The sequence below is a fragment of the Danio rerio genome, chromosome 20, assembly GCF_049306965.1.
Source record: "Danio rerio strain Tuebingen ecotype United States chromosome 20, GRCz12tu, whole genome shotgun sequence".
In the NCBI taxonomy this organism is placed as follows: Eukaryota; Metazoa; Chordata; class Actinopteri; order Cypriniformes; family Danionidae; genus Danio; species Danio rerio.
Genome location: NC_133195.1, coordinates 29166011 through 29190919, shown reverse-complemented (window position 1 = coordinate 29190919; position 24909 = coordinate 29166011). Strand labels below are relative to the sequence as shown.

Here is a 24909-nt window from a genome sequence, read left to right as displayed (position 1 = left end):
GGAAGATGAAGATGAGGTTTGTTATAAACAATATGCAATCTTTACAACAACAAAAAAACCTCAAAATTAAAGTAAAATGTTAATGTTTGTGATTTTGAAAATAAATTTCAGAATTATACAAGTAATCACAGTATTTTTGTTGATAAGGTTCGAGAAGTACAACTCTTCTGAAAAATCTACTTAAAGGGTGTTGAATTTGTATTATTATAATTTTGGTCTTGTTTATAGGAGCCTCAAGAACTGTGAAATCATACTTTTACATTTTTCTGAAACTCTGAACATAATTCGTGTCTGAAGGGGTAAGTCAGTGAGTGAATGCCTTATTGAAGTGATCCCATCTTTGAGTGAGTTAATGAATTACTAATCCATATTGTGAAGTCAGACTGTTGCTCCACAAAGATGGCATTCCTCTAGATTAGATGTCTTACTCCTTTATTAGGATAAAAAGCTGAAATGTATCAAAAGTAGCAGGCGTCTGGCCTTTACATTCTTGCGTCTCTACAGGACATCGTTCAATCAAAGACCCACCATGAGGGCAGCAGTGCTCATTAATACCCCTGTCAATGAGAGACCTGTTGCTCTTTTCATTGAAAACACCCGTACAGGACTGAGCAGCTCAGCTTAACATTTACCCAAATACTCGCACACAAAATCTGGAAATACTTCCTATAATCTCTTACTCTATGGAATAATACCTCAACATGCATGATTGGCAGTCTAGTGGTACTTTTGTTGTCAGAAAGGAACAGATTGTGTGTGTGTTGTAAAAGAGGAATGTAATTATTATTCTGTGGATTTGAGATTGTTGCTGCCCTTTTGACCTTTTCGATGCGTTCATTAAGGCCACAATTTTAGGTGCCCCCAAGGAGCTGTTAGTGCTTAAATGAATGGTTCATCCAAAAATAAAAATGTACTCACAATGTAGTGGTCCAAACCTTTGAGTTTCTTTTTTTTTCTGTTGAACACAAAATAAGATACTTTGAAGAATGTTGGAAACCGGTAGACAATAAAATAGATTGTGTGTGTGTGTGTGGGGGGGGGGGGGGGGGGGGGGGGGGGGGGGGATAGATATTTATATAGATATTTAATATTAATATTAAATATCTATATTAAGTTATGGCCATGTCAGTAAAGGCTTTTTAATGTTTTTCCACATTTTTTGAGTGCCTTGGACTGATTTTTTTCTGTATATTCTAATGAATCCTTTACCCAAAGATTAGAGCACCAACATATTATTTAAGCTACCCCTGATCATTTTTTGTTTTATTTTGAAGTCTTCAAAATATCTTTTACAGTATACAGAGAAACTCAAAAAGGTCTTGAACATTTGCAAGTGACATTGTTTAAGGGATAGTTCACCCAAAATTGACAATGTACTAACTATTTACTCTCCTTCAAATGGCTTCAAAGTTTCTTTTTCGGTTGAACATAAATTAAGATATTCTGAAGAAACTTTTGACCATTGACATCCTTGGTTGGAAAAACAAATACAACGGAAGTCAATGGTTACAGGTTTCAAGCTTTTTTCAAAATATCTTTAGTGTTTAACAAAAGAAAAAAGTCAAGCAGTTTTGAGACAAGTGAAGAGTGAGTTAATGATGACAGAATTTTCAATTTGGTTGAACTATCCCTTTAAGATTATATAACAGTTGAACTCAATTTCTGTTTGACGGAGAGAAGATTTTTTTTCAACATATTTCAAAACATTAGTTTTAATAACTCTAATAACTGATTTATTTTATCTTTGCCATGATGACAGTAAATAATGTTTGACTAGATGTTTTTCAAGACACTTATACACAGCTTAAAGTGACATTTAAAGGCTTAACATGGTTAACTAGGCAGGTTAGGTTAATTAGCCAAGTTATTGTATAACGATGGTTTGTTCTGTAGACTATCGAAAAAATATATAGCTTAAAGGGGCTAATAATTTTGACCTTGAAATGGTCTTTAAAAAAAAAAAAAACTTCTTTTATTCTAGCCAAAATAAAACAAATAAGACTTTCTCCAGAAGAAAAAATATTATCAGACATTTAGTGAAAATTTCCTTCATCTGTTAAATATAATTTGGGAAATATTAAAAAAAAGAAAACAAAAAACATTCCAAGGGGATTTAACAATTCTGATTTTAACTGTATATATCCAAGATCCATCAAGATTTAAATGATCAAAAAAATTAAAGTAATATTCTAAAATATTATTACCACTATTATTGAATATGCTTGTTTTTATTTTTAAATGTATTTAAAAATGTATTTCTGGTTTTAGATGTTTAATATATTCCTGTAAATTGAAACATCCTGGCTAATACAAAGCTGTTGCTTATAGTTTAACAAGCTGTGATAAATTTATTTTTAATTTATTTATATTTATTGTTGGACAGAATCTTTAAAATATATATATTTTTAAATCCTATATCTTGGATATTTATGTAAAAATAGATTTTTTGTCAAGTGGAAACACTTCAGTATAATATACAACTAATACAACATAAATGGAAAAACAGCAGTAAATCTTCAAACTGTTAATACATATAACATATACCGTACAGTTTCTACATCTGTATCTGTCTACGGTGCATTTTGAGCACAAGCAACATCTGAATAGGCTCTACCAAGTGTTTTACGTCAAAAATGTTTCCGCCTATGTCACACATCTCAAATCAGCTATTATGTTTCAATTGGGTTATGCAGTTGAGCCACAAAAATGAAGATTCAATTATATTTTAAGGTTGTTCTTTTGTGACATTTAGACAGTCTGTGGCAGTTTGCCTTGTTTTTCATTTACCTCACTGCAACTGAATAAATCCCCCTATGATGCAGGGACGCCAGAATTATTACGTCTTACATACATGCTTCTAACTGTGATATTTAGTGGCTATTTTTTACCTTTATATCCTTAGCTTGTGCATATCATATAAGATCAGACACTCAACCTCAGGATGTTTAAATGGATTTAGCCAAACTGAAAATAGTGTTATCATTTACTCACCCTTCACAGGTTCCAAACCTGTTTGACTTTCTTTCCTCTGTTGAACACAAAAGATGATCAATTAAAAAAATGTTAAACTGGTAACCTACAACTTCCAGAGAATGTTTTTTTCTACTATGGATTCAGTAGAAACCAGTTTCTAACAAAGTAACGAAACTCACAAATGTTTGAAACCATTTGAGGGTGAAAGTAAATTGACATTTTTGGGTGAACTATCTCTTTAAGTGGTGCTGTCATTGTACAGTATAGCGGCTAAGTGTAGCTGACTATAAGTATTAAATCTTTATTAATAAATTTACAAATAAAGTCTTTACATTTATGTTACACATCAGCTAAAAAGCTTTAATCAACTAAAGCTAGCCATTAATAACTTATTGCTTTAGTTTTCTGCTTTTCTACATCTGGTAAAGATGAAGGCCACTAAAAGGTAGAATACCAACATTTTGAATCACTTGAGCATGCGTGTGTGTTTGTAAGTATGTGTGTGTGATGGGTTACATTGGGTAAAGAATTATTTAATTATTCAAATCCATTGAACTTTTCCTGATGAATTAAGTTAATTATGAGACTACAACCCACAAACTGTTTGATGTATTCATAATTCACCTCTCTAAGTCATTGCAGAAGATTGTTCTGAAGATAAAATTGGCAATAAAGCCACTCTGAATAGCATTACAGCTCAAGTATGTAATTTCAGCCCTGTTTAATGTTGCCTTGAGAATCTACACAACAAACAACCTTCACAAATGATCTTTGCACTCACAGCTTCACTTCTTTGGATCATTTTTGCCTTCAACATTGTTTTGCTGTTGACAGTAAGCAGCTGTTGTGTGTCAAAAGGAAAATCTTCAAGTTCGACATTTCAATTGAATCAAATTTTATTAAGTTCCGTCATCTAATAAAAACACCAAAAGGGTTCATTCATGTTTTAACCCATCAAATTGGATTCCTATGTAATGTAATGTAATGTGTATTTATATAGCGCATTTATTGTGTATGGCCATACACCCAAAGCGCTTCACAAGTCTTTTCACACCACCACCAGTGTGCAGCATCCACTTGAATGATGCGACGGCAGCCACAGGACAACGGAGCCAGTGCGCTCACCACACACTAGCTATTTCCTGAAGGGCCACAGCTCTGTTTTGCTCCAACCCTAATCAAACACAGCTAATCAAGGTGTTCAAGACTACTTTAGAATATTAAGCAGGTGTGAGTTGCAGGTGATTGGAGCTAAACTATGCAGAGCTGAGGTTTTTACTTGGCTTGCACTTCTGTGGTCGGATCTGATTTCCCTTTCAGTGTAATGTGCCAGTCATGGTTTTATACCATCTAAACACCTTCGGGCTCAGCCATGCTCTAAACTCTCGCTATTGGTGAAGCTGAAAAATGATTGACAGATTTAAGTGGACTACTTACAAGTGCTTGGAAGTCTCAGGGTACCCACACTATGTACAGTTGCCTTGAACCAGCAAAAGCACGCTTGTGCCCCCTCCCGTCTTCCCCGATGGCCCGCATTCACGTTACATTCGGGCTAGGGCACGCGTGCATCATCGATGATGCGCTGTTCAGTAAGTGCTCTCGCTCAGCACACTGGAGATTTCTTTAGTTATATCGCTTTAGTCGTTTGGAATGCAGTGACACGCAGTCAAATATTTTGCCTCACGTCTCGCTTTCAGTTTCAGACTCAGTTTGCACTCACACACAAGCGTACAGCGCCAAAGCCCAAGTGAACCAACCAGGCCAGGGCCCAATTCAGAGCACTCACACTTCTTAAATGATCCAGGAAACGGGCCTGGGCACGATTCGGATGGCATAGTGTGAGTAGGCCCTCAATGTTTATACTTCACAGCAAAATAAACCCATAAATGGCATATTTAGTCAAATGACAATCTCAGAGTCAGATATCCACAAACAACTGGCTGAAAATCTAATGGAAATTGCACAAAAGCTGAAAATATTTCAGTTTTTAAGTTAACATTTTATTGGAAACAAAGCCATCACAGGCTCAGAGTCAGCCTGGTGAAAGGAGTGGTTCTTTTTTTTCTCAAAAAGAAGACCTTTTTGCAGTTATTTGGCTAATTTTCTATTTTATAATGAGATTTGAATACAGCATTTTAGTGACATTTTAGCAGTATTTTTAGCAGAATTAGCTTGTCGGATGGTCATCATAACCACACTTTTTGATATACCAAAAATATTTCCTAAAGATTTATAATGAAGACATGTACAATAATACAGATTTTTAAAATACAAAATAATAATAATAATAATAATAATAAATAAATAATAAACTGGAGCTTATTGTCAATTATTAGGCTATTATAATAACATTGTAATTTATTTTAATATTAAGCAATTATAACAAACTGGCCAGCACATAAAATTTCAATTCGAGTTCAAAAATCTGACCATTCGAACAGTCAGAATTTGGCCATTTAAATAAAAATAATTAAAACATATAATAATAGTAATGTAGAGCTTCACTAGCCTCTCTTGTTAAAAAAGTACATTTAAAAATTCATAGATAAAAACACTTAGCCAAATTAGAATTTAAATAAATTTCGATAGGATTGCTTTTGGTGCTTCATACCTTTTTATTGCTCTTCTTTTTAAGAATAAGGACCAAGATTTAGAATAAAAGTTACCTGTAAAATGTTTTCTATGTTTAAAAACAATACAGTAGCGAAAGATGACTGTACTTACGTCAGATAGTAAAATGAAAATAATTGGTAGCATTGACCAAAACTGATTAGCTAAAGTCACTCCGAAGCGACAACCAACAGAGGATTCCACTTGGTCTTAAAGCCTTTTTAGTTTGGTTATTTTCACTGTTTACGAAAGCAACGCAGGTAAAATAGGACAAATGAGCTCATGTATAGGACAAATTCTGGACCTTAGTCAGAGAGGGGTGAGTCTTCCGAACCACCCTGGCTACCTGGCAAACTACCTCATATGGATAAAAAAAACATTGTGTGTGCCAGCTGTGACAATTAACCCTATTAACTATTGAATATTATCAGCGAAGCAATGGGTTTACGAAATCAAAATCATTTAAAATCATAGAATTGTACAGGTCAGTCTGTTATTGTTGGGGCTACGGTGTTAAATGTTCACTTGCTTTAACATGATGCTAACTAAAACAAACTGATTGGTGGCTTTACATATCAGTAAGATGGTGTCTGTGTGTTCCTGAGTGATTAAAAGCTGCAAAGGAGTCTTAGGATCTGGATAAGAATAATGAAAATTAAAATGGATTAAGAAAATGTAGCTACCAAAAAACAAAACAACAGAAAGATAACTTTATGGATTTAACAGTGTGCTCATACCACTTCTCCTGCACCACAAACTACTGCCTCTAAATATGGTCTGGGAATTTCTGAGAGGCGCACATGTCTTCAGTCCATTCTTTAAATATCCTTCCCCCTTATTTTATTATAGTGTAAGTTATCCCATTACAATAAGCATTCCTTTGGTCAGTGTAGCATATAAGAATCTCTTCTGCTTTATCTTTAGATAAACGTATAACTAAATTATCCAAACAGATCTCATATAAACTACTTAAGAAAATACTATGTATTATTAAGTTTATTCTTATTCCTGCTTGCTAGGTGTTGTTTACTTCTCTGAACATAGAGCTAGTGTATCGTGCCACAGCATGGTGGCTTGTGCAATCTCAGTTGTGATTTGCAAGCGGTCTGTAATTTGTGCATTTAACGATTCTAAACAAAATGCCTTGGAGCACAGCCAGACACGCAATTAACGCAGAGAGACGGACCTCGCTGCATGGTTGGTTTAGATGCTTGCATGTGGACGCAAACTACACTGCCCTCTTAATTCGAGATTTCCTGCGGGACACGTTCCATGAGCTGTTTTTCTGAGGAGGCCCATCCGGCACCCAATGTTGACATTCCCACTGTCTGTACATAAAACCAGACTGAAGCTTTAATAATTTTTCTTTCTGCAGCTGCATGCCAGTAAAAAATGTTGCTCGACATACTTTTAGTTTTATTATAATGAGGATGGTGCTGTACTTAAAAATCTTGTCATTTTATAAAATTTTATTGAAGTTGCAAATGAGCTTTTTTGTTGTTGTCTAAAAACGTGTCATTGGGAAACTGGTGGAGAGGGGTCTGGATGCAGACCTGGTGCAGTGCAATCTGAGCTGCATCCAATGCTTTTTAATGGGCTCACCCAACCCCACCCCTAACCCTACCCATCACAGTGACATCACTTTTGTGATTTGTGACAAGTTTTGTTGTTTTGATGTCAGATGTCAGACAAAAACAGGCCGTGATGTATTTGTTTATGTCAAGTTGTCATAATTGGTGTGATCTATGCATTTAAAAATGTCATAACTGAGGGAATGACACAGAATGACAGCTGTTGTAAGAATGATCTCATTCATTCATTTTCTTTTTGGCTAAATGCCAAAGCAGAATGAACCACCAACTTATCCAGCACAAGTTTTACGTAGCGGATGCTTTTCCAACTGTAACCCATCAATGGGAAACATCTTTACACACTCATTCACACACATACAGACAATTTAGCCTACACTATTCACCTGTACCGCATGTCTTTGGACTGTGGGGGAAACCGGAGCACCCGGAGAAAACCCAGCTGAACACAGGGAGAACATGCAAACTCCACACAGATCACCAACTGACCCAGCCGAGGTTGAACCAGCGTCCTTCTTGGTGTGAGGTGAACGTGCTACCCACTGCACCACCGTGCAGCCCCAGCATGATCTCAGTCACATGATTCAATATATGTGTCATGTCATGATTAGAAAGGTTTAATGACAGTTTCATGAACACCACTTCATAAAGTAGTGTTACCAAAGTTTTCAACTTTCTTCAAACATTTTGTTTTGTTTTCAACAGAATCAATTAGCCAATGATGATTTGAACCACTCGAGGAAGCGCAAATAGTGAGTAAATTGTATTTTATTGGATGAATTATACCTTAAAAGCGTTGTTTTTAATAAATCAATTGTATATGTGTGTTATGTGTTTGTGTACTTTTAGCATGGGAAGTGTGTGTGGATAGGCTATAGGATAATACTGTGATTCCTAACATGATGACAAGCCACACCATAAACCAGCTTGATTTTTACTTTCCTGCCTCAAAACTGTATTTTGTCCACTTCAAGGACGCTGCCCAATGTGAAATAAATTGTTTAATAATATATAAAGTGATGTTGTCGCTCTCCCAGGTCTGTCTCTGGTTTGATGCTGTAAGGCGTGTCTGGCTGCTCTCCATGTGATACTGATGGGAGGAGGGCTCCTAAAAGTGAACCTACCGACCCGTTTCAACACTTTCCAAAGCAGACAACCCTCGGGACGGACTGCAGGGCGCATTTACTCGAACTGTTGGATACCTTCTTGCTTTTGAACGCTCGTTATTTGACTGAGAGTGGCGAAACAGCGACGTTATTGATCATGGGAGCGACACCATCCGTGCAGCGGGACGCGAAGAGCCCTGAAGATGCGCCGGAGGACGTCAGTGCACCGCTCAGCGACGCTCATGATGGAGAAACCGCAGATGGCAAGGTAACATAACAACTGCAAAGTGTATTGTTTTCGCTCTGAGCTGGTGTTTCGGATGTATTCGGGGTTAAAACTGCTGAATGTGCTCACCTAGATATCCCCGTTCGGGACCCCTTGAGTGAGATGTGTGGCGCAGCTAGTTTTTGAGCGTCGCTTCATGTAAACACCTGATACCTCTGACAGCTGTGCCTGCGCTGCTCGCTTTTGTGATTCGGCTTTGCAGGTTTTCGAGGAAAAGCTAAACCGTGTTCATGCTTATTATTTAAAAGCTTTTCGGTCTACTTCAAGTTTAATATGTAGATTTGCAGTGTAGGCTAATTTTTAGTCAGCCAGACATACAGCAGAGGTGCGACTCATTTATTCAAGGACAGAAATATTTGATTTTATCAGTAACAGACATAACTACATTTCTGTGCCTTTTACAATTTTCCATGATGAGTGTACATCCATAGACTGATTGGAGTCTTGACATGATACTAAAAAAATCTCATTCATGCAAATTTATCAACAGATCTGTAACATGCTGTTAAAGATTACCAAGAGGTGTCTTTCTAACCACAATAAATATTTTACCTAAGTTCTATTAACAATGCATTTAGTGTTTTTACAGAATATCAATTTAAAAGTTGACTGGTAAGCTTGTATTATATTTCTGCAAATTTGGCATTGTGGGATGCTAAGCAACAAATGGACCGGAGTAAAGCAACAGCAATTTCCTCTTACTTTGAGTATCCTGTTATCACTCTGTTAAAGTCCACTTCGGATTTATCATTTCCCACTCACTAATGAGAGAAACCCAATTTAGAGTGACTGTCAAGTAGGAAAAACATCTCTCTCTCGTTGCAACCCATACATTTTTTATGCTTTTGCAAATGGCTTGTTTATATGGATTCGTATTTGTTTATTTATACAGTCAACTAAGGGAAAACACTTAAAATATGTTCTTTTTTTATTGACTTAAATGGTTCCTTTATTATTCATGGAGCATTTTCATCCAACTAAATATTTTTGTTTGTTTGTTCTGTTCAACACAAAAGAATCTAAAAAAGTTTTCCTGCTTTGGAGGTCAGTGGTTACAGGTTTTGAACAATCTTTAAAACAAAACTTAATTTGTGCTCGACAGAACAAAAAAACTAAAAGTTTTAAAACAAGTCAAGTCAAGAGTGAGTAAATGATGACAAAACTTTCATTTTTGGGTGAACTTTCACTTTAAGAAAGAAGTGGTGGGTCTTAATTGCAGGTACTTTTTATCTAAAAGTCTCAAATTTGTATGAATTTTTGCAAATCAGCTCTTGAAATCACCCCCTCATGAAGTAGTGTTTTCTATTGAGATCAGGTACTCAAACAGTTTTTTTTCACTGTTGCGTGATGCCTTGCTTAATTTAGAGACACAAATTTACACTATGCTGTTATTTCTTGTCATGTGCCAAATCACAGGGTGCATAACTTACAGCTTGGTGTTATATTACTTTGAAAAACTATGTATCAACATGACAAGAGCTAATGTATCCAGGAGAAGCTGTGGAGAAAAAAAATCTGGGATTTTCCAGGATTCAGAAAATGTTGATGTGAAAAAGTGAAACGGGGCATCTTAAGCTGCTATGATGAACAGGCATTATCACATGAGATTTCCAGTAGGATATAAATGTTTTATTTTGTCATCATTTACTCACCACCAGTTAATGAAAGTAAATTTGGTTATTATTGTATTGACTTGTCATGTATAAACCAAATAAGACTAAATATCACAATCATACGATCAATTATACAGATGTTTGGGTGATTTTTACAAATTCATAAAAGGACAACCTTTTTCTTTCTGTATGGATCAGTTATCTAACATTTTAACAGTTTGTCATGATCTTTTGACAATTTCATCTTATGTTAACTCAATAAAAACACATATTGATCACATTTATTATTTAAAAAGTGCTTTCAGCGAGACCACAAAATAAAATTATTGACAAAGCCATTTATGAGATGATGCCACTGTATTCATTTTACATCTTCAGAAATGGACAGGATATTTGCTTGCCTGTGTACACATCTACCAGTGGATTAAGCCCTTGGTTACAGACAATTATTTTTCAAGATTTCATAAATATGTTTGCATACAGCGCCTGCACAATCAAGTGCACATCCTTTTAAAGTATACTCTGTTTGATAACACCCACAAACTTGTGCACTATAAAGATTCATCTTGATCCAGTATCTGTGCTATTTCTCTCCAAAAGTTATGAGTGAAGAAACTGTTTTTATTTGTTTATGTTAAAGTCCCTCACTTTCTTTTTTCCCCCTCAATCAAACTGTCTCCCAACACAATGCCTATTTTTTGCCATCTTCAGTTGTTTAAACTTTAAAAGACCCGCTTCAATGTTGACAGATTGTTGAAGACTACAACAATTTAAAGCATGTGAGCAAGCTTATAAAAATTGGCTAAGTATTAGTAAACACTTACTAATACATTTCTATCTATTCGAGTTATTGACATATTCTTATTAAATGACAACTTATTTACATTATGGGATGTTTTCAAAAGTTGTTCTCATTTTAAGTCTTTTTATTTATAAAAACAAATGTTACATACATACTTTTTTCCGATGGAATGCAAAAACATTGAAGCTCAATATCTCAATATCATTCAGAATGCAGATAGAACCTTATAGGTGCAAAATGACGATTTGTGTGCGTGTCGTGGGCATTCACAGATGCATAAAACTGATGTAGCCTACACTTCACGCTTTAGGTTTCAAAAGATTTAATATTTTGTAAGTTAATGCATTTCTATTTATTTATTCAAAGAGATCAACACAACAAAAGTTTAAAAGATAAACTCTACAGCTTGTATTAAAAGAGTTATGTGCAGAAATGTGTTGGGACTCATTTTGTTCCAGAGAAGAGCTACAATTTAACGTTTTGTGCCATCAAGCAAGGTACAATGACCTTGCATTTTGTTTCCTCCCAGCATGCCATTCCTCTTCTTCAGCTGTTCAGTTTCATGAAGTGCAAGATGATTGTCTCTCCAGCTGGACTTGTATACAGTATTCACTTTTTTATCGACAAGAATAAACAAGCAGAACAAGCATAGATGCAGAACTAAAAGACAAAAAAAAAATGAAAATTCGGAGCACCCAGAGAAAGCCCATGTCAACACGGGGATAATATTCAAACTCCACACAGGAATGCCAACTGGCCCAGCCGGGAGTCGAACCAGCAGCCTTCTTGCTGTGAGGCGATTGTGCTACCCACTGCATCACCGTGCTGCCCCTATTTTATACACATCAGAACACAAAAGATATTTTGTTTTGTGGTGTGTTGGTAACTTAATAGTTTTTTACTTATTTCCATTTCATCAGAAAATATATATTTTTGTTCAGATATAACCTAAACAGGTTAGGAATGACTTTAACAAACAACGACATAACTTCCTTTATCCTTTTAAATTTAAAAGGCGTCTTAAAACCCATCCGGTTTAATGACTTTTCTGAATTCTGTGTAAGTCTAAATCTTGACTGAAACATGTCAAGGCCTGTTTGAGCTATGGAATAATCAAATCTAAGTGTTGTTATTGATCAGATAAGGGCCCTTGAACAGGTGTGGTCTGGGACAACACGAGACGCTGTCCTGTTAACAGTGTACGTGTGCGTCCGTTTAGCAATACAACATGCTGTGTATACAGCGTTTGTGTGAGGCGCCCTACTGGAGATGTGGTTGATAAACATCCTCTCTGGCGCGCATAGGAATTTTAGTAATTCCTCTCCCGCTTTCACTCACACTCTCTCAAAAATGGGTCAAAACATGGATGGGGCCGAGCACCTACTCCCTCACATTTCAACATATCCTCCTCCTGAAATGCTTCCAAAACACTCGCTTTGTGAAAAAACCAACAGAGGCGGAACTTTAGCCCTCGACTCTTTTTAGAGCGTTTGCTGTAGATTCAATGGGTAAATCCTCAACTCAGTCGCAAACATAACCTCACAATAATGCCTGTGTTGGCCTTGCTGTGAGATACACACTGAGGCCTTTTTTTATCCAAACCTACAATACACTGATTGACAAGTTCATAAACAGCCTTTAGCTTTCGAACAGATTCACTGTTTTCCCCACGCTTAGCTTGTGTAAACTTATTTAACGTTACGAAGGATGGGATAAAACTCTTTATATGTCTGCGAGGTAATGAGAGAGGGGTGCTGTGTGAGCGTTTGCCATCAGATAAGAGCCTCATAAAGGATGGGACCCGAGAAGAGGGGGAGGAGTGGAGAACAAGGAGAACAGAGGGCCCATTTAGGATGTGCTGGAGGACAGGTCCCGGGGCAGAGGGGTGCTGTGTGCGCATCGGCCCGAAGAAAGAGAACCAGAGAGAGAGAGAGTGAAGCGAGGAGGGGGACGAGAGAGGATGGTGGCTGGTTTGAATGGGAACATATCATGTAAGAGAAGTGAAAGAGAGGTCACAGTTTTAGCATGTGCTTTACTGTTGCTGGTGGGATGAGAAAGGTGAACTAGAAATAAAGAGGAAGGACAAAGCTAATGAACAGATATTGAACCAGATGTCGTGCCAGTTTTCTTGGAGTCATATTGAATGCTGGTTGTGTTTTGAATAAAGAGTAAACTAGAAGAGAGCTTTTTGATTTTCATGATCATGATATCAAGTCAGTTGTGATATCTTACCTATGATTTTTATAACTTTAACAATGAGGATCAAAGTGATAACATTAAGCATTATAAATAATATATATTGCATTTCTGTGATTATTTTAATAAAAGACAACAACTTCTGTCTAGTTACCAACATGCTTTAAAATAACCTTATTTTTTGAGGAGTTATCATCAGAAAATAAAGACAGTTTAGGAACAACTTCGGGTATGGCAAATCATCCCATTTTATTGAAATTCATGAGGTCCTTATTCTGCACACTGCAATTTTTGGCTTTAATCACAGGCTTGATTAACAACAAATGCCTGCTGTCATAATGATTACACTGACTTGTGTTTGGTGACTCCTGCTCATAGTAAAACTTGAACGGTCAGAAGATCTGATCCAGGATCAGCAGATGAGAAAAGATAGTATGTAATGTAAGATGTGATGGAAGTGCAGACATCAGGGGATCAGTGGCCTAATGAGGGCTTGGCATCAGCGCTCTTTCAGGCCGTTTGCTTCACCGTCCCACACTAATGCACCAAGAGTGGTAGTGGGAACGTCCTGAGGTTTCAGAGGTATTTGCCAAATGTCAGAAGCTGAACCTGTTTCTTTGGCTGATCTGGAAATGTTTTTCATTTTTGTTTTTTTTCCTTTGGCTTAGTTCCTGATTCATCAGGGGTCGCCACAATGGAATGAACCACCAACTACTCTGGCATATGTGTTTTATACAGCAGGTGCCCTTCCAGATGCAAACCTGTAAAAAACTATTAGTATTAGTATTAAAATAAAACAATCAAATGAAATAATAATCATCCTTAAAATGATAATGCTATTGATATTGATTCTTTCAATTGTAATGATATTTAAATAATAAATAATAATATTTAAATAAATAATATTAAAATAATATTTAATATTTAAATTAAATATTATATATAATATATATATTTCAATTAAATATTATATATAATATTATATATATATTTAAATAATAAATAATATTTAAATAAAACAATCAAATGAAATAATAATCAATCCTTAAAATGATAATACTATTGATTCTGTCAATTGTAATGATATTCATGTAAAATATTGAAACTAATAAAAATAATATATGACTTGACTACCATTATTGTTTATCGTAATTAATATTAGTGTATAATAATTATTATAATTATTATAATTATTATAAATCTTAATTATAATTATAGTGTTTCGAGAATATACTAATGATAGTTATTATTATTATTATTATTAATTTCCACAATGCAACCTAATTTAGTTTAAGACGTGGCTAAATGAGTCTAAGCCTATACAATCTGCTTATTATACTGAAGCATACTTTTCTTTAATGCATTGTCATGTGACAGTTTTGAAGTGCAGTAAGGGAGAAGGAGAGAGTATGAAAAGACCATTAGTCTTTTATTAGAGGAGAGCAGGAGGCACTTAAAGTAATTCACTTAGATGAAGGATGCAGATGGAGAGTGAGCTGTCATCAGCTGAGGAAGTTGGAGAAGAAAAATCAGATGAGTAAAGGCTGGTATGAAGAAATCCAAGTTAGAAAAATAACAATTTAGTTGCTCCTTAATACTTTTTTTTTATTATTGATAATCTGTTCATGAGGTGTTTAGTGAGTGTTTATTAAGTTTTTGTTAGGTAATTGCATCAGGCATTAAAGGGCCCACCTTGGACCCTTCAGAGCAAAATATCCTGTCTACAAAAGGAAATTTGAGGAGGCTTCATCCTCATCAAGTAACTTCCCAGTCAAATATTCCTTTATTCTTCTGATTAGGGTTTTTTATTTTGGTGCCAAAATTTAGCCAATGGATTTTTTTGTTGTTGTTTTTTTTTTTTTTGTTTAGTGTAACTATCTATAGTGTCACATGGAGCTTGTCAGTTGTAAACAAGAGACTGGCCTGTTCTTTAGGCCACATGATGACTATTTTAGTAAAGTCAAACACTTTTAGAAAGCAATTGAATCAATTTTAGAAATATTCGACACAATATGTCATGCACTGCCTGTACTTGTGAGGGTCAACTGTCTGTGATGTTTAGTGCAATTTCATTACAGGCGACAAGTGAGAACATTTAAAATAATCAGAAATGTACCTGTGTTATCATATCACAATCATATTAAAATGATGACACTGAGGACTGTGGTAGTAATGCTGCAAAATTAGCTTTAAAGCACAGGGATTAATTGCTTTTAAAATAAATTAACATAAAACAGTTGCTTTAAATTATTATACATATTAGTGTAAGTTGACTCAAAAAGTATATAAAATCTTATTGACTACAAATGAACCATGCATTGATTTCTTTACTGATGTTTTTGCTTTGCTTGTTGAGTACAAAGAAGGACATCAGATGAGCTATAAACAGAGTTTGTGTTTAGAAACAGATACATCTCACTTTCTCTCTCTTTGGCTCTCTCTCGCTAATTAGAAAGACCTGTTTACATGGGTCAAAATAGAAGGCTTCTATTTTCACCAGCCAACTCTTACTGCTCTCTTGCTCCATCACATTCACTCTCCTTTTTTGTTTTTTGTTCTCCCCTTTAGAAGTTGGCCTCATAAATTGTTAACAAGTGCCAGAGTTACATAAAAACACTTCCAGAATTGCCAATGAGTCCAGTGAGGGCAAAGGTAGAAAGAAAAATGTAGACTATAAAACATATGTAAAACTTATGGTGAATACTGGCAGCTGTGGTTGAAATTTACCATAAAAACACAGTAGAAATTGTAAAAAAAAAAATAATAGTAAAAATTAAACATTTTACATATATATATATATATATATATATATATATATATATATATATATATATATATATATATATATATATACGCTATATCGCAAACGGACCCTCAGCATGCGTCAATAGCGCCGCCACATTTGTACAGTGCTCCTAGGACAAACGAAAATCAACTGTACTTAGTCAAGTTTAAAGCTAATGGAAAGATGCTGGACTTTAGCACTGTGTACGGGTGTAGTAACGAGCAAACAAAGAAAACAAAGCATAAAGGCAAAACATTTTATTGGTAAGATTTTGTTTTTTACGTTTTTGTATGTTACAAACGTTGACGATGTGTTAATCAGGTAGCGTTATTGATGATAACACAGTCTCTTACTGCATTCACCATAGGGCAAAGTAGCACCAACTTGCACTAAATTCTAGGCTTATGTTAGTTTAGTTGAATAAAATAAGCAAACAATGTAAATGAAATATGTCAACAAGTCACTGTGGTGCTAGAAACATGTATTATTGTCGGCTAAGTGAACGAGTCATTCATAACAGAGATTCATTTACAAACTAATCGTTCCATTCGTTAGAATGAGAAGTGAAAACAAGAGAGGGGGTGTTTCAGGACATGGATTAGATCAATTTAACAGCAACATCTAATGGAAATATCTATCAACAGTTTACAGTAAACTGCTGTATTTCATTCATTTAGTGTTTTGAAGTACACTTCAAACTACACATTGTAGCTTTGTAACACATCAATCAGAAACACAAGCTGGTGTGGATAAGAAAGTCAAAAGATGAACCAATGCTCATCACAACCAGCTTTTACCGCAAACAGAGAAGCATACTAATATGTTAAAAAATGCCCAGTTTTATTTACACAACCACTAAACACTGTCATGATAACAAAATAAAATTAAGGTAATTCAACAAACATTATTTTTTAAAAATTAGATGTAAATGATCTACAATGCAATGTCTACAAAAAACAAAACTTGAAGGGTCATGCAGGAAATTCTGAGAAAGTCAATTTACAGTTATTAATCGTATACATTAAGCAAAACTTACTGTTAACCAGGTTACTGATTTTTACTGTATTATTTTTGCAGTTTTAGTTAAAATCAAGGTCACAAGACATCCATTGATATATCATATAATTATAAATACAGAGCAAAAAAGTTTTTGTTTTTGTTTCACTATTTCTCACGTAAACATGCTATTATACTGTATTTTCTTTTCTCCTGAGTTACTGCAGATGGGCTTGTGCTGATAAAACTAAAGCGCTTTCCTAGTGGAGATCCCACACTAAGTGCTTTCATCAGGAGCAAGCATCAATAACGTTTCATTACAGCCCTGCCAGAAAAAGACAATCACCTTCCACCGTTTACTTTTGTCTGCACTTCACAGCTCAAGAAAGCCATTGTGCTACTGAACTAACGGCTAAAGGTTCCTAGATGTGTAGCTTATCACAAATATAGTGGAGGGTGTTGGCTCATATATAGTACATTTGAAGAATAACATTGTCAAGGTTTGTGAGCATGGATTACGGATTTCCGAGTTTGGATCCTCAACCTCAGGTGATTGAATGCTTTTGGATATTTTGGGGATTTTTTAAATGGGTTTTCATGAGCCGAACCACTTGAGGGTGAGTAAATAGTGAGTACATTTAAATTTTTGTGGTGAACGATTCCATTAAATTACTGGCGTCCTTGTGTGTATTGTTTCCAGTAAAGTCCATAAACAAAGGAAGATGCTAAGGGCGTTGCTAGCCATAAAAACAACAGGGTAATGATGTACTTTGTCTCCAAACATTGGATTGATCTGGCATGTTGTGCGGTCCAGCTGGTTGCAGATTGTTTGTATGCTGGCTTTATTGCTTAGTAATGTTGATTGGTTTTAGCTGATGTCATAGCAGTTGTAAAAGGGTGGATGAAGTATCCACATTTTAAAGCAACACTCCCTTATTTAATAAGTAATAATATAATAAGTAATGGTGGCAAAGCGGTGGCGCAGTAGGTAGTGCTGTCGCCTTACAGCAAGAAGGTCACTGGTTTGAGCCTAGGTCAGTTGGTGTTTCTGTGTGGAGTTTGCATGTTCACCCCGCGTTTGCATGGGTTTTCTCCGTGTGCTGTGGTTTCCCCCAAAGACATGCGGTACAGGAGGGTAGGCTAAATTGTCTGTAGTGTATGAGTGTGTATGGATGTTTCCCAGCAATGGGATGCTAGAGAGGCATCTGCTGTGTAAAACATATGCTGGATAAGTTGGCGGTTTATTCCGCTGTGTTGACCCCAGATTAATAAAGGGGCTAAGCCAAAAAAGAAAATGAATAAATGAATAATAAGTAAACAACTTTTACAATTTTTAAATCCATTCAGCCAATCTCAAGAGCTGGCTGGAGCACTTACACCTAAGTTTAGTCAAAGACTATATAATACACAAGACATGTCACTCGTATCTTTTTGAATGGGGAAAAGTGTAACGGTCAATATGGTAAAGCCCCGCCTACTTGTACTGGAGCCAATTATCGATTGCTATATGGCGAATGAAGCCTGCCTTCTAGTACAGGAGCCAACCATCAATAACTTTAGACTGACTATAGTCCGGGGGAGGGGCTTGGACCAGACGTGAGTTTCTTTAGATTTTGTGTGATTTGGACATTTAGAAATAAAACTAAAGGGATGGTTGTTGTTTAAATCTATTGTTGATTCCTAATATGAAATTTCATTGTAAGCTTGGCAAGTAGTTTTAGAGAATTTGATGTTCCCACATTCAAACAGAATGCCCGAGCATACTGCCTGAGAGATGTTTCAAATATGGCTGGTGTGTGAAATGACTCGCTTTACAGGGACTTTAGTTTAGCATAGATCAACGAATTGGATTAGACCATTAACATCTCACACAAAAATATCAAAGGAGTTGAGATCATTTTCCTATTTAATAGTTCAAAGAAAGACAGCCCTTTCTATGCCGTTGAGGAACTATCTCATTCCAGCACAATAATAAAGGGACTTTGCTGCTGGACCATGTCAGGTGCAAAAATGTTATGCAGATTTTTATTATTTTTTCATAATTATTTTTAAGGGTTTCCACCTTTGATTGGGATGGAAGATTTTCACAGACTGGAAAGTGTGGGGAGCAGAGATAGGGAAACGATCGGCAAAGGACCTCAAGCTAAGAATTGAACTCAGGTCACCGTGAACACCTTGGTACTATGTGTCTACGCACTAACCACAAGGATATTTGTACCGACCTGTTACCAGAGATGTATAAAGTACTAGAGACCCGTACTTAAGTAAAAGTACAAGTGCTCTATCAAAAAGTGACTTGAGTAGAAGTAGAAGTGCTCTTTAATCACCATACTTAAGTGGAAGTACTAAAGTATTCAACATTTTTAGTACTTAAGTATTGCAAGTAGTTTATTTCAAAATTTACTACTCAAGTACTGAAAGTAAAAGTACAAGTATTGTGTAATGTAGTTATTAAAGAAGGCAGTCAAAAGACATCATATTGTTTTGTTTATTTTAAATATCTTTGGGGCACTTGATTAAGCAGAATGAAAAGAAACATGGCTTATGATACTGTTTTTCTCTGTAAATAATTTCTATGGTACAAGAACTCACATCGTCGGGCTCTTTTACCAGAAAATCACTTCACTGATGAGATAATTCAGCATGTTCATTCATACTCTCTCTCTCTCTCTCTCTCTCTTTTACACACACATACACACACACACCTAAATGTACACTCTCACACATTCATACACTCTCACACACAGTTCTCTCTCTATCTCTCTCTCACACACACACGCACACACACACACACACACACACACACACACACACACACACACACACACACATTTTTGTGAATTGTGGGGACATTACATAGGTTACAATTGTTTTTATACTCTACAAACTATACTTTTGAATGCTCTAACCCCAAATCCAATCTCTAAACCCAACCCTTACAGGAAATTATGTGTAGTTTTACTTTCTGAAAATAAAAAAATATTTAGTGTGATTGAATTTTATACATAATATCCACATAATTCACCATCTCCTCCTAACATCTGTGTAATACCGATGTTGTTATACACTCTCAGAAAAAAAGGTACAATGAGGGTACAATTTTGTTCCTAGAGGGAACAAAATATAAAATTGTACCTTTAAAGGTCCCATATTGGTCCTTAGGGTACAATTTTGTACCCAAACGGGCTATAAAGGTACAAATGTCCAGATTTAGGTTTGAAAGGTACATTTTTGTACCTTTTATAGCACATTTGGATACAAAATTGTACCGTAAAGGACCAATTTGGCACCTTTAAAGGTACAATTATATATTTTGTTTCCCTATAGGAACAAAATTGTACCCTCAGCTCATGATAAGATCAAGACACTACATAACACTAATTTAAATGTATTAATACTAAACATTAATACTAAAATACATAATTTAAAAATATAATAAATAAATAAATTGATTGAATTAAAAATTTTAATAATTATTTTTTTTCATGTATTTAAATTACATTTTTTCTCAAAAATGTTAATAATTTAATTTATAATTAAATGTAATTTTAATCATTAAAAACGTAAATACTGGTCTTTGCTTACTGTTTAAGTCCCTATAGTATATATGGGATGTAGAATAAGAACCATGCAGAGTGACAGCATCTTCATACAGGTGGTGATGTTGCTGTCTCTTTAAGAATTTGGCTTGTTGAGACGTTATAGTAGTGTTTGTTACTGAAGCGGTCGGTCGAGTATGCTGGCTGTTTACACAGAACTTCGCACGCTTTTCAAAGAAAAGTCTATTTTGGAGTCCACACTTTTCAGGTAAGAATGTATTAAAGATATATTTTCAGTCTCATTTTTACATGTGAAGCCGTGTTCTGTTGATTTTGTCTGACTCTCTGGTCTCGGCTTTCCCCCGCTTTGTGCTCCGGGCTGGCTGGTGTACGTTGGCCTGCAGGATGGAGTTTGCTAAGATGTCTGCAGCTTATTAAAGAAGTTAATACAACGTGATATCGAAGTCACCGAGGGACATAACGTTATAGAAGGTAAGTACTATATGCTGTTAGTTTTCTCGGTGTAAAAGTTCCCTTTATCGCCTACGTTACGTATTCGCGCCTTATATGTTACGTTACGTTACTGCTTTATTAATAAGTGTTGCCACGGCGGAATATAATCGCAACCCAGATAGCAAAATACACTCGGGCCAGTTGCGGCTAGATTCTCGCCTGCCCGAGTCCGTCTGCTGTATCGTTACTCGGGCCAGATGCGGCGGCAGAAGCGAGCCGACGCTGCCGTAACCGTGCACCGGAATCGGGCCGTGAGTAATGTGCGGTGTGGCCCGGAGCGGGCGCGACTGAAGTCTTCATATACCTTGATATAAAACCTTTTGTTATTAATACTGGAATTTGTAATTATCGATAATGTTTTATATTTTGAGGCCATTTTCTAGCCTCGGTTGACCGCGGAAATGTAATTTTAGACGGTTATATACACCGCCATTTTGTGAAGAAAAATCACAATTTTGTCACCGGCAAAGCGACTGATTATGTAAACGTGGCTAGTTACAAACGTGGCGTGTGTATGCTTGTACATATCTTTGTTTCAGTGTCTAAGTTACATTAATGTTGAGGAGTGTCCACAAACTCTCATGTCCAGAATTGTTGCTGCTTTACTATCGTTTAACGTTATACTTATATATAAATAAAATACTATAAATAAATAGTTATTGCTTTATCTTATTGCTTTCCTGAAGTTTATGAAGTTTCCAATTGTATTTCAGGACAAGATTAAACAACATAATGCAGGCTAACAGCATTAGACCAATGAAGGCATGTCATATGAAAGCATGGCTCAGTTACAAGATGTAAGTATGTCTCATTATCTATACCATGGTTTTAATGGCTTACATACTATTTTAAATTTGTAGGTTTTTACTTACAAACAACAATAAATGTACACCCACGTGTTTAAAATTATTTTCTAGGTTTTCATCGAAAGATGAGAGTTCAACTGAAGAATGCTATGGACCTGACTCTAAGGTACTCTTTCTAAACTTTCTCCACTTGATTAATATTATTAAATTCTAGCTTTGGATGGATTCATTCATATTTGTTTGTATGCCACATCTTATGTTCCAGGAATTGATTTTACAGCAGCACTTCTCATGTTGCCAGCCTTGTTAAGCGAGACACTTCAACATTTCGTTGTGCTCCGGTGCGTATGTTGTTTTCTGTTCAGTATATGCTGTGATAAATGCATTTTATAATTCTTGATATTCTTTATATTAGGATGACGCAGTGGGTAGTGCTGTCACCTTACAGCAAGAAGGTCGCTGGTTCGAGCCTCGGCTGGGTCAGTTGGCATTTGTGTGAGGAGTTTGCATATTCTTCCAGTGTTCGTGAAGGTTTCCTCCAAGTGCTCCGGTTTCCCCACAAGTCCAAAGACATGCGCTATAGCTGAATTTGGTAAGCTTATTTGTCTGTAGTGTATAAATGTGTGTGTGAATAAGTGTGTCTGGATGTTTCGTAATACTGGGTTGCAGCTGGAAGGGCATCTGCTGCATAAAACATATGCTGGATAAGTTGGTGGTTCATTCCACTGTGGCGACCCCAGATTAATAAAGGGACTAAGCCAAAAAGAAATTGAATGAATGAATGAAATTTATATTAGTCTTTTAATCTGTGATACTTTTTTTTTAAAATCGGTGAATATTAATTATTTTACTTTCTATGCATGTTGATTTTCTCTTCATCAGTGATAGAGTGACTGATATTAATGTAATTATTGCTTTGTCATTTACAGTGAATCATCTTCACCACATCCAACAGTTCAAGTACAGGAGGACACCACCGACTGGACAACTGTGTTAACAAGACGAGTCACGGCAGTCTTCAGAGTTGATGGGATTGCGATTGGCCGGGCTAATGATGTGGACGAATATACATTTTTGACATATCCATCTTATTAGAAGATCACCTTGATGTTTCTGCAGTGGAATGTTTTGAATGAACTGTGGACGGTGACAAGCCTCGATCTACTCCAGTTACCAAAGTGATCAACCTTGTTTTTTGTTTCTCTACATGCTCTTGGGATAATCACAATCAAGTTAATCCAGCACACTGCTCTCATTCATGCATAAAGCAGATTTTTAAATAACTTGTGGTCCTAATGACTATCAAAGAACATTTTCCAGATATGAGTGCTTTACATGTCATGTTTACCTAAAGCATAAACACATATTGTGTTACAACAAATTACAACTCCACTTGAGGATGATGAGGAGTAATCTACTGGTGTTGAGGAAGAGGCTACTGATGTATTTGGTTTTCTGCACTGTTGAAGCAATTTATAGAGAAACATTGCCTTCATTCTGAAATTCAGAGAAAATGTTGATGACAAATTATTTATTATGACTGAGTATTCTGACTAAAGACAAATACTTTGGACTTTATAAAGTGCAGTACTTGATGTAGCCTGTGTAATGTGTTTATAAATCTTAAACAGTATTCTTGTGGTCTTTGTATTAAGGGTAGATTATATACTGTACAGTGAGTGAACAATTTTTATTTGTTTTCTAAATTGTTCTTTTTACTGTTTTACATGTCTGCTTTATATTTACTGTGTAATTTTATTTCTTAACACATTCAGTTGTGAGTTGTAATGAAATATTTCTACATTAATAAATAAAAATGGACATCTGCTAACCAAAATATTTTATTTATTTATTTGTGCATGCAGTCACCAAAGGATCAAAATGCCTGGGTCAGTACCCTGAAAATGCTATATAATATAAAAAGGTAAATTTTTGTACCTTCGGTGGGGGTACAAAATTGTCCCTTAAAGGGTACAAATGTAGAAGGTACAATTTTGTACCTTTAAATAGAGGTACAAATTTGTACCCTTAAGGGTACCACCCCAGTGACGGGCCATTTGTACCCTAAAAGGTACAACTTTGTACCTTTTTTTCTGAGAGTGTACATATACATGGGCACACACACACACAAACACGAAAATACACTCTTTTACACTCTCATACACTCTCTCTCTCTCACACACACACACACAGACGCACACACAGGTACAATCACACTGTTTCTCTCGTACATGCATTATTCACTCACACACACTCACACTTTGGTAGTTTTGAAGTTTAATTGGTTAATACCACAATAAACAGGAGTTTTGTCTTCTGGAAGCAGTCGTGAAACTAAACTAAACAAGCAAACTAAATCCTGTTGCACTAATTCACTTGATTTTGATTTTATTGTAAAAAAAAAAAGAAAAGAAAAACAGGAAAGCGTGTATAGTACTGTGTTAAAAGAAAATCTAAAATACTTTATGGCTTATGGCTATGGTTTAGTATAAATTTTTTAAATTTTGATTATGTTTTTAATTCAATTGGTCTGGCACTTCATATGTTCTGTAGTATATTTATTAATTCTGGTACTTTTACCATAAACCAACTTCTTAACCAGTTGGTAGAGGCTGATATTTTAGAAATTATGGGATGTGTTGAGAAAAAAATGCATTGACTGTGTTAAATAGCGACATTATGAGTTAAGAAATGCAATAAAAAAATCTATTGCTTTTGTCTTGGTGTGACAGTTATAGGGTTATTTTTAATACAATTTTGTTCTTTAATACAGCAGTCAGATATATGAACCCTACTCATAATTTGACCTGCTTAAAGAAAGCACTCTTTCTGAATGTATCAAACAAAACTCATGCACAGAAGACAGCATGAGCATTTACAGCTAATAAACTCATGTCAATATCATACCGCCTGCTTTTTGAGCGCTGACAGGCGAGGTCTTATGATGATTGGTTATTATCTTCATCTGCTCAACAGAAAGGGCTTTAGAAATTAAGCGCTGTTCACCCATGGCGGGAAGAATACGCGGTTATCACAGGTAATAGACAAAGTGGAGAAAACTTGAACATCAGACACGCTCGTGTCTGGATGGATCG

At 35.6% G+C, this 24909-nt stretch overlaps 1 protein-coding gene and 1 long non-coding RNA gene across 2 annotated transcripts in view; both read left to right on the top strand.

Annotated features, from left to right (window-relative positions):
- The first annotated feature begins 8312 nt into the window (after window positions 1-8312).
- The window catches only part of akap12b (A kinase (PRKA) anchor protein 12b), a 59237-nt gene continuing 42640 nt past the window's right edge, over window positions 8313-24909 (top strand). Inside the window, exon 1 of the mRNA NM_001281788.1 lies at window positions 8313-8546. Within this exon, the coding sequence (NP_001268717.1) occupies window positions 8436-8546 (111 nt within the window). The 5' untranslated portion in view covers window positions 8313-8435. The remainder of the gene's footprint in view (window positions 8547-24909) is intronic.
- LOC137488653 (uncharacterized) lies at window positions 20685-24209 on the top strand. Its single transcript, XR_011007788.2, has 8 exons — window positions 20685-20763; window positions 20900-20987; window positions 21722-21805; window positions 21926-21980; window positions 22080-22155; window positions 22230-22406; window positions 22744-23800; window positions 23886-24209. It is a non-coding gene; the product is annotated as an uncharacterized lncRNA (long non-coding RNA).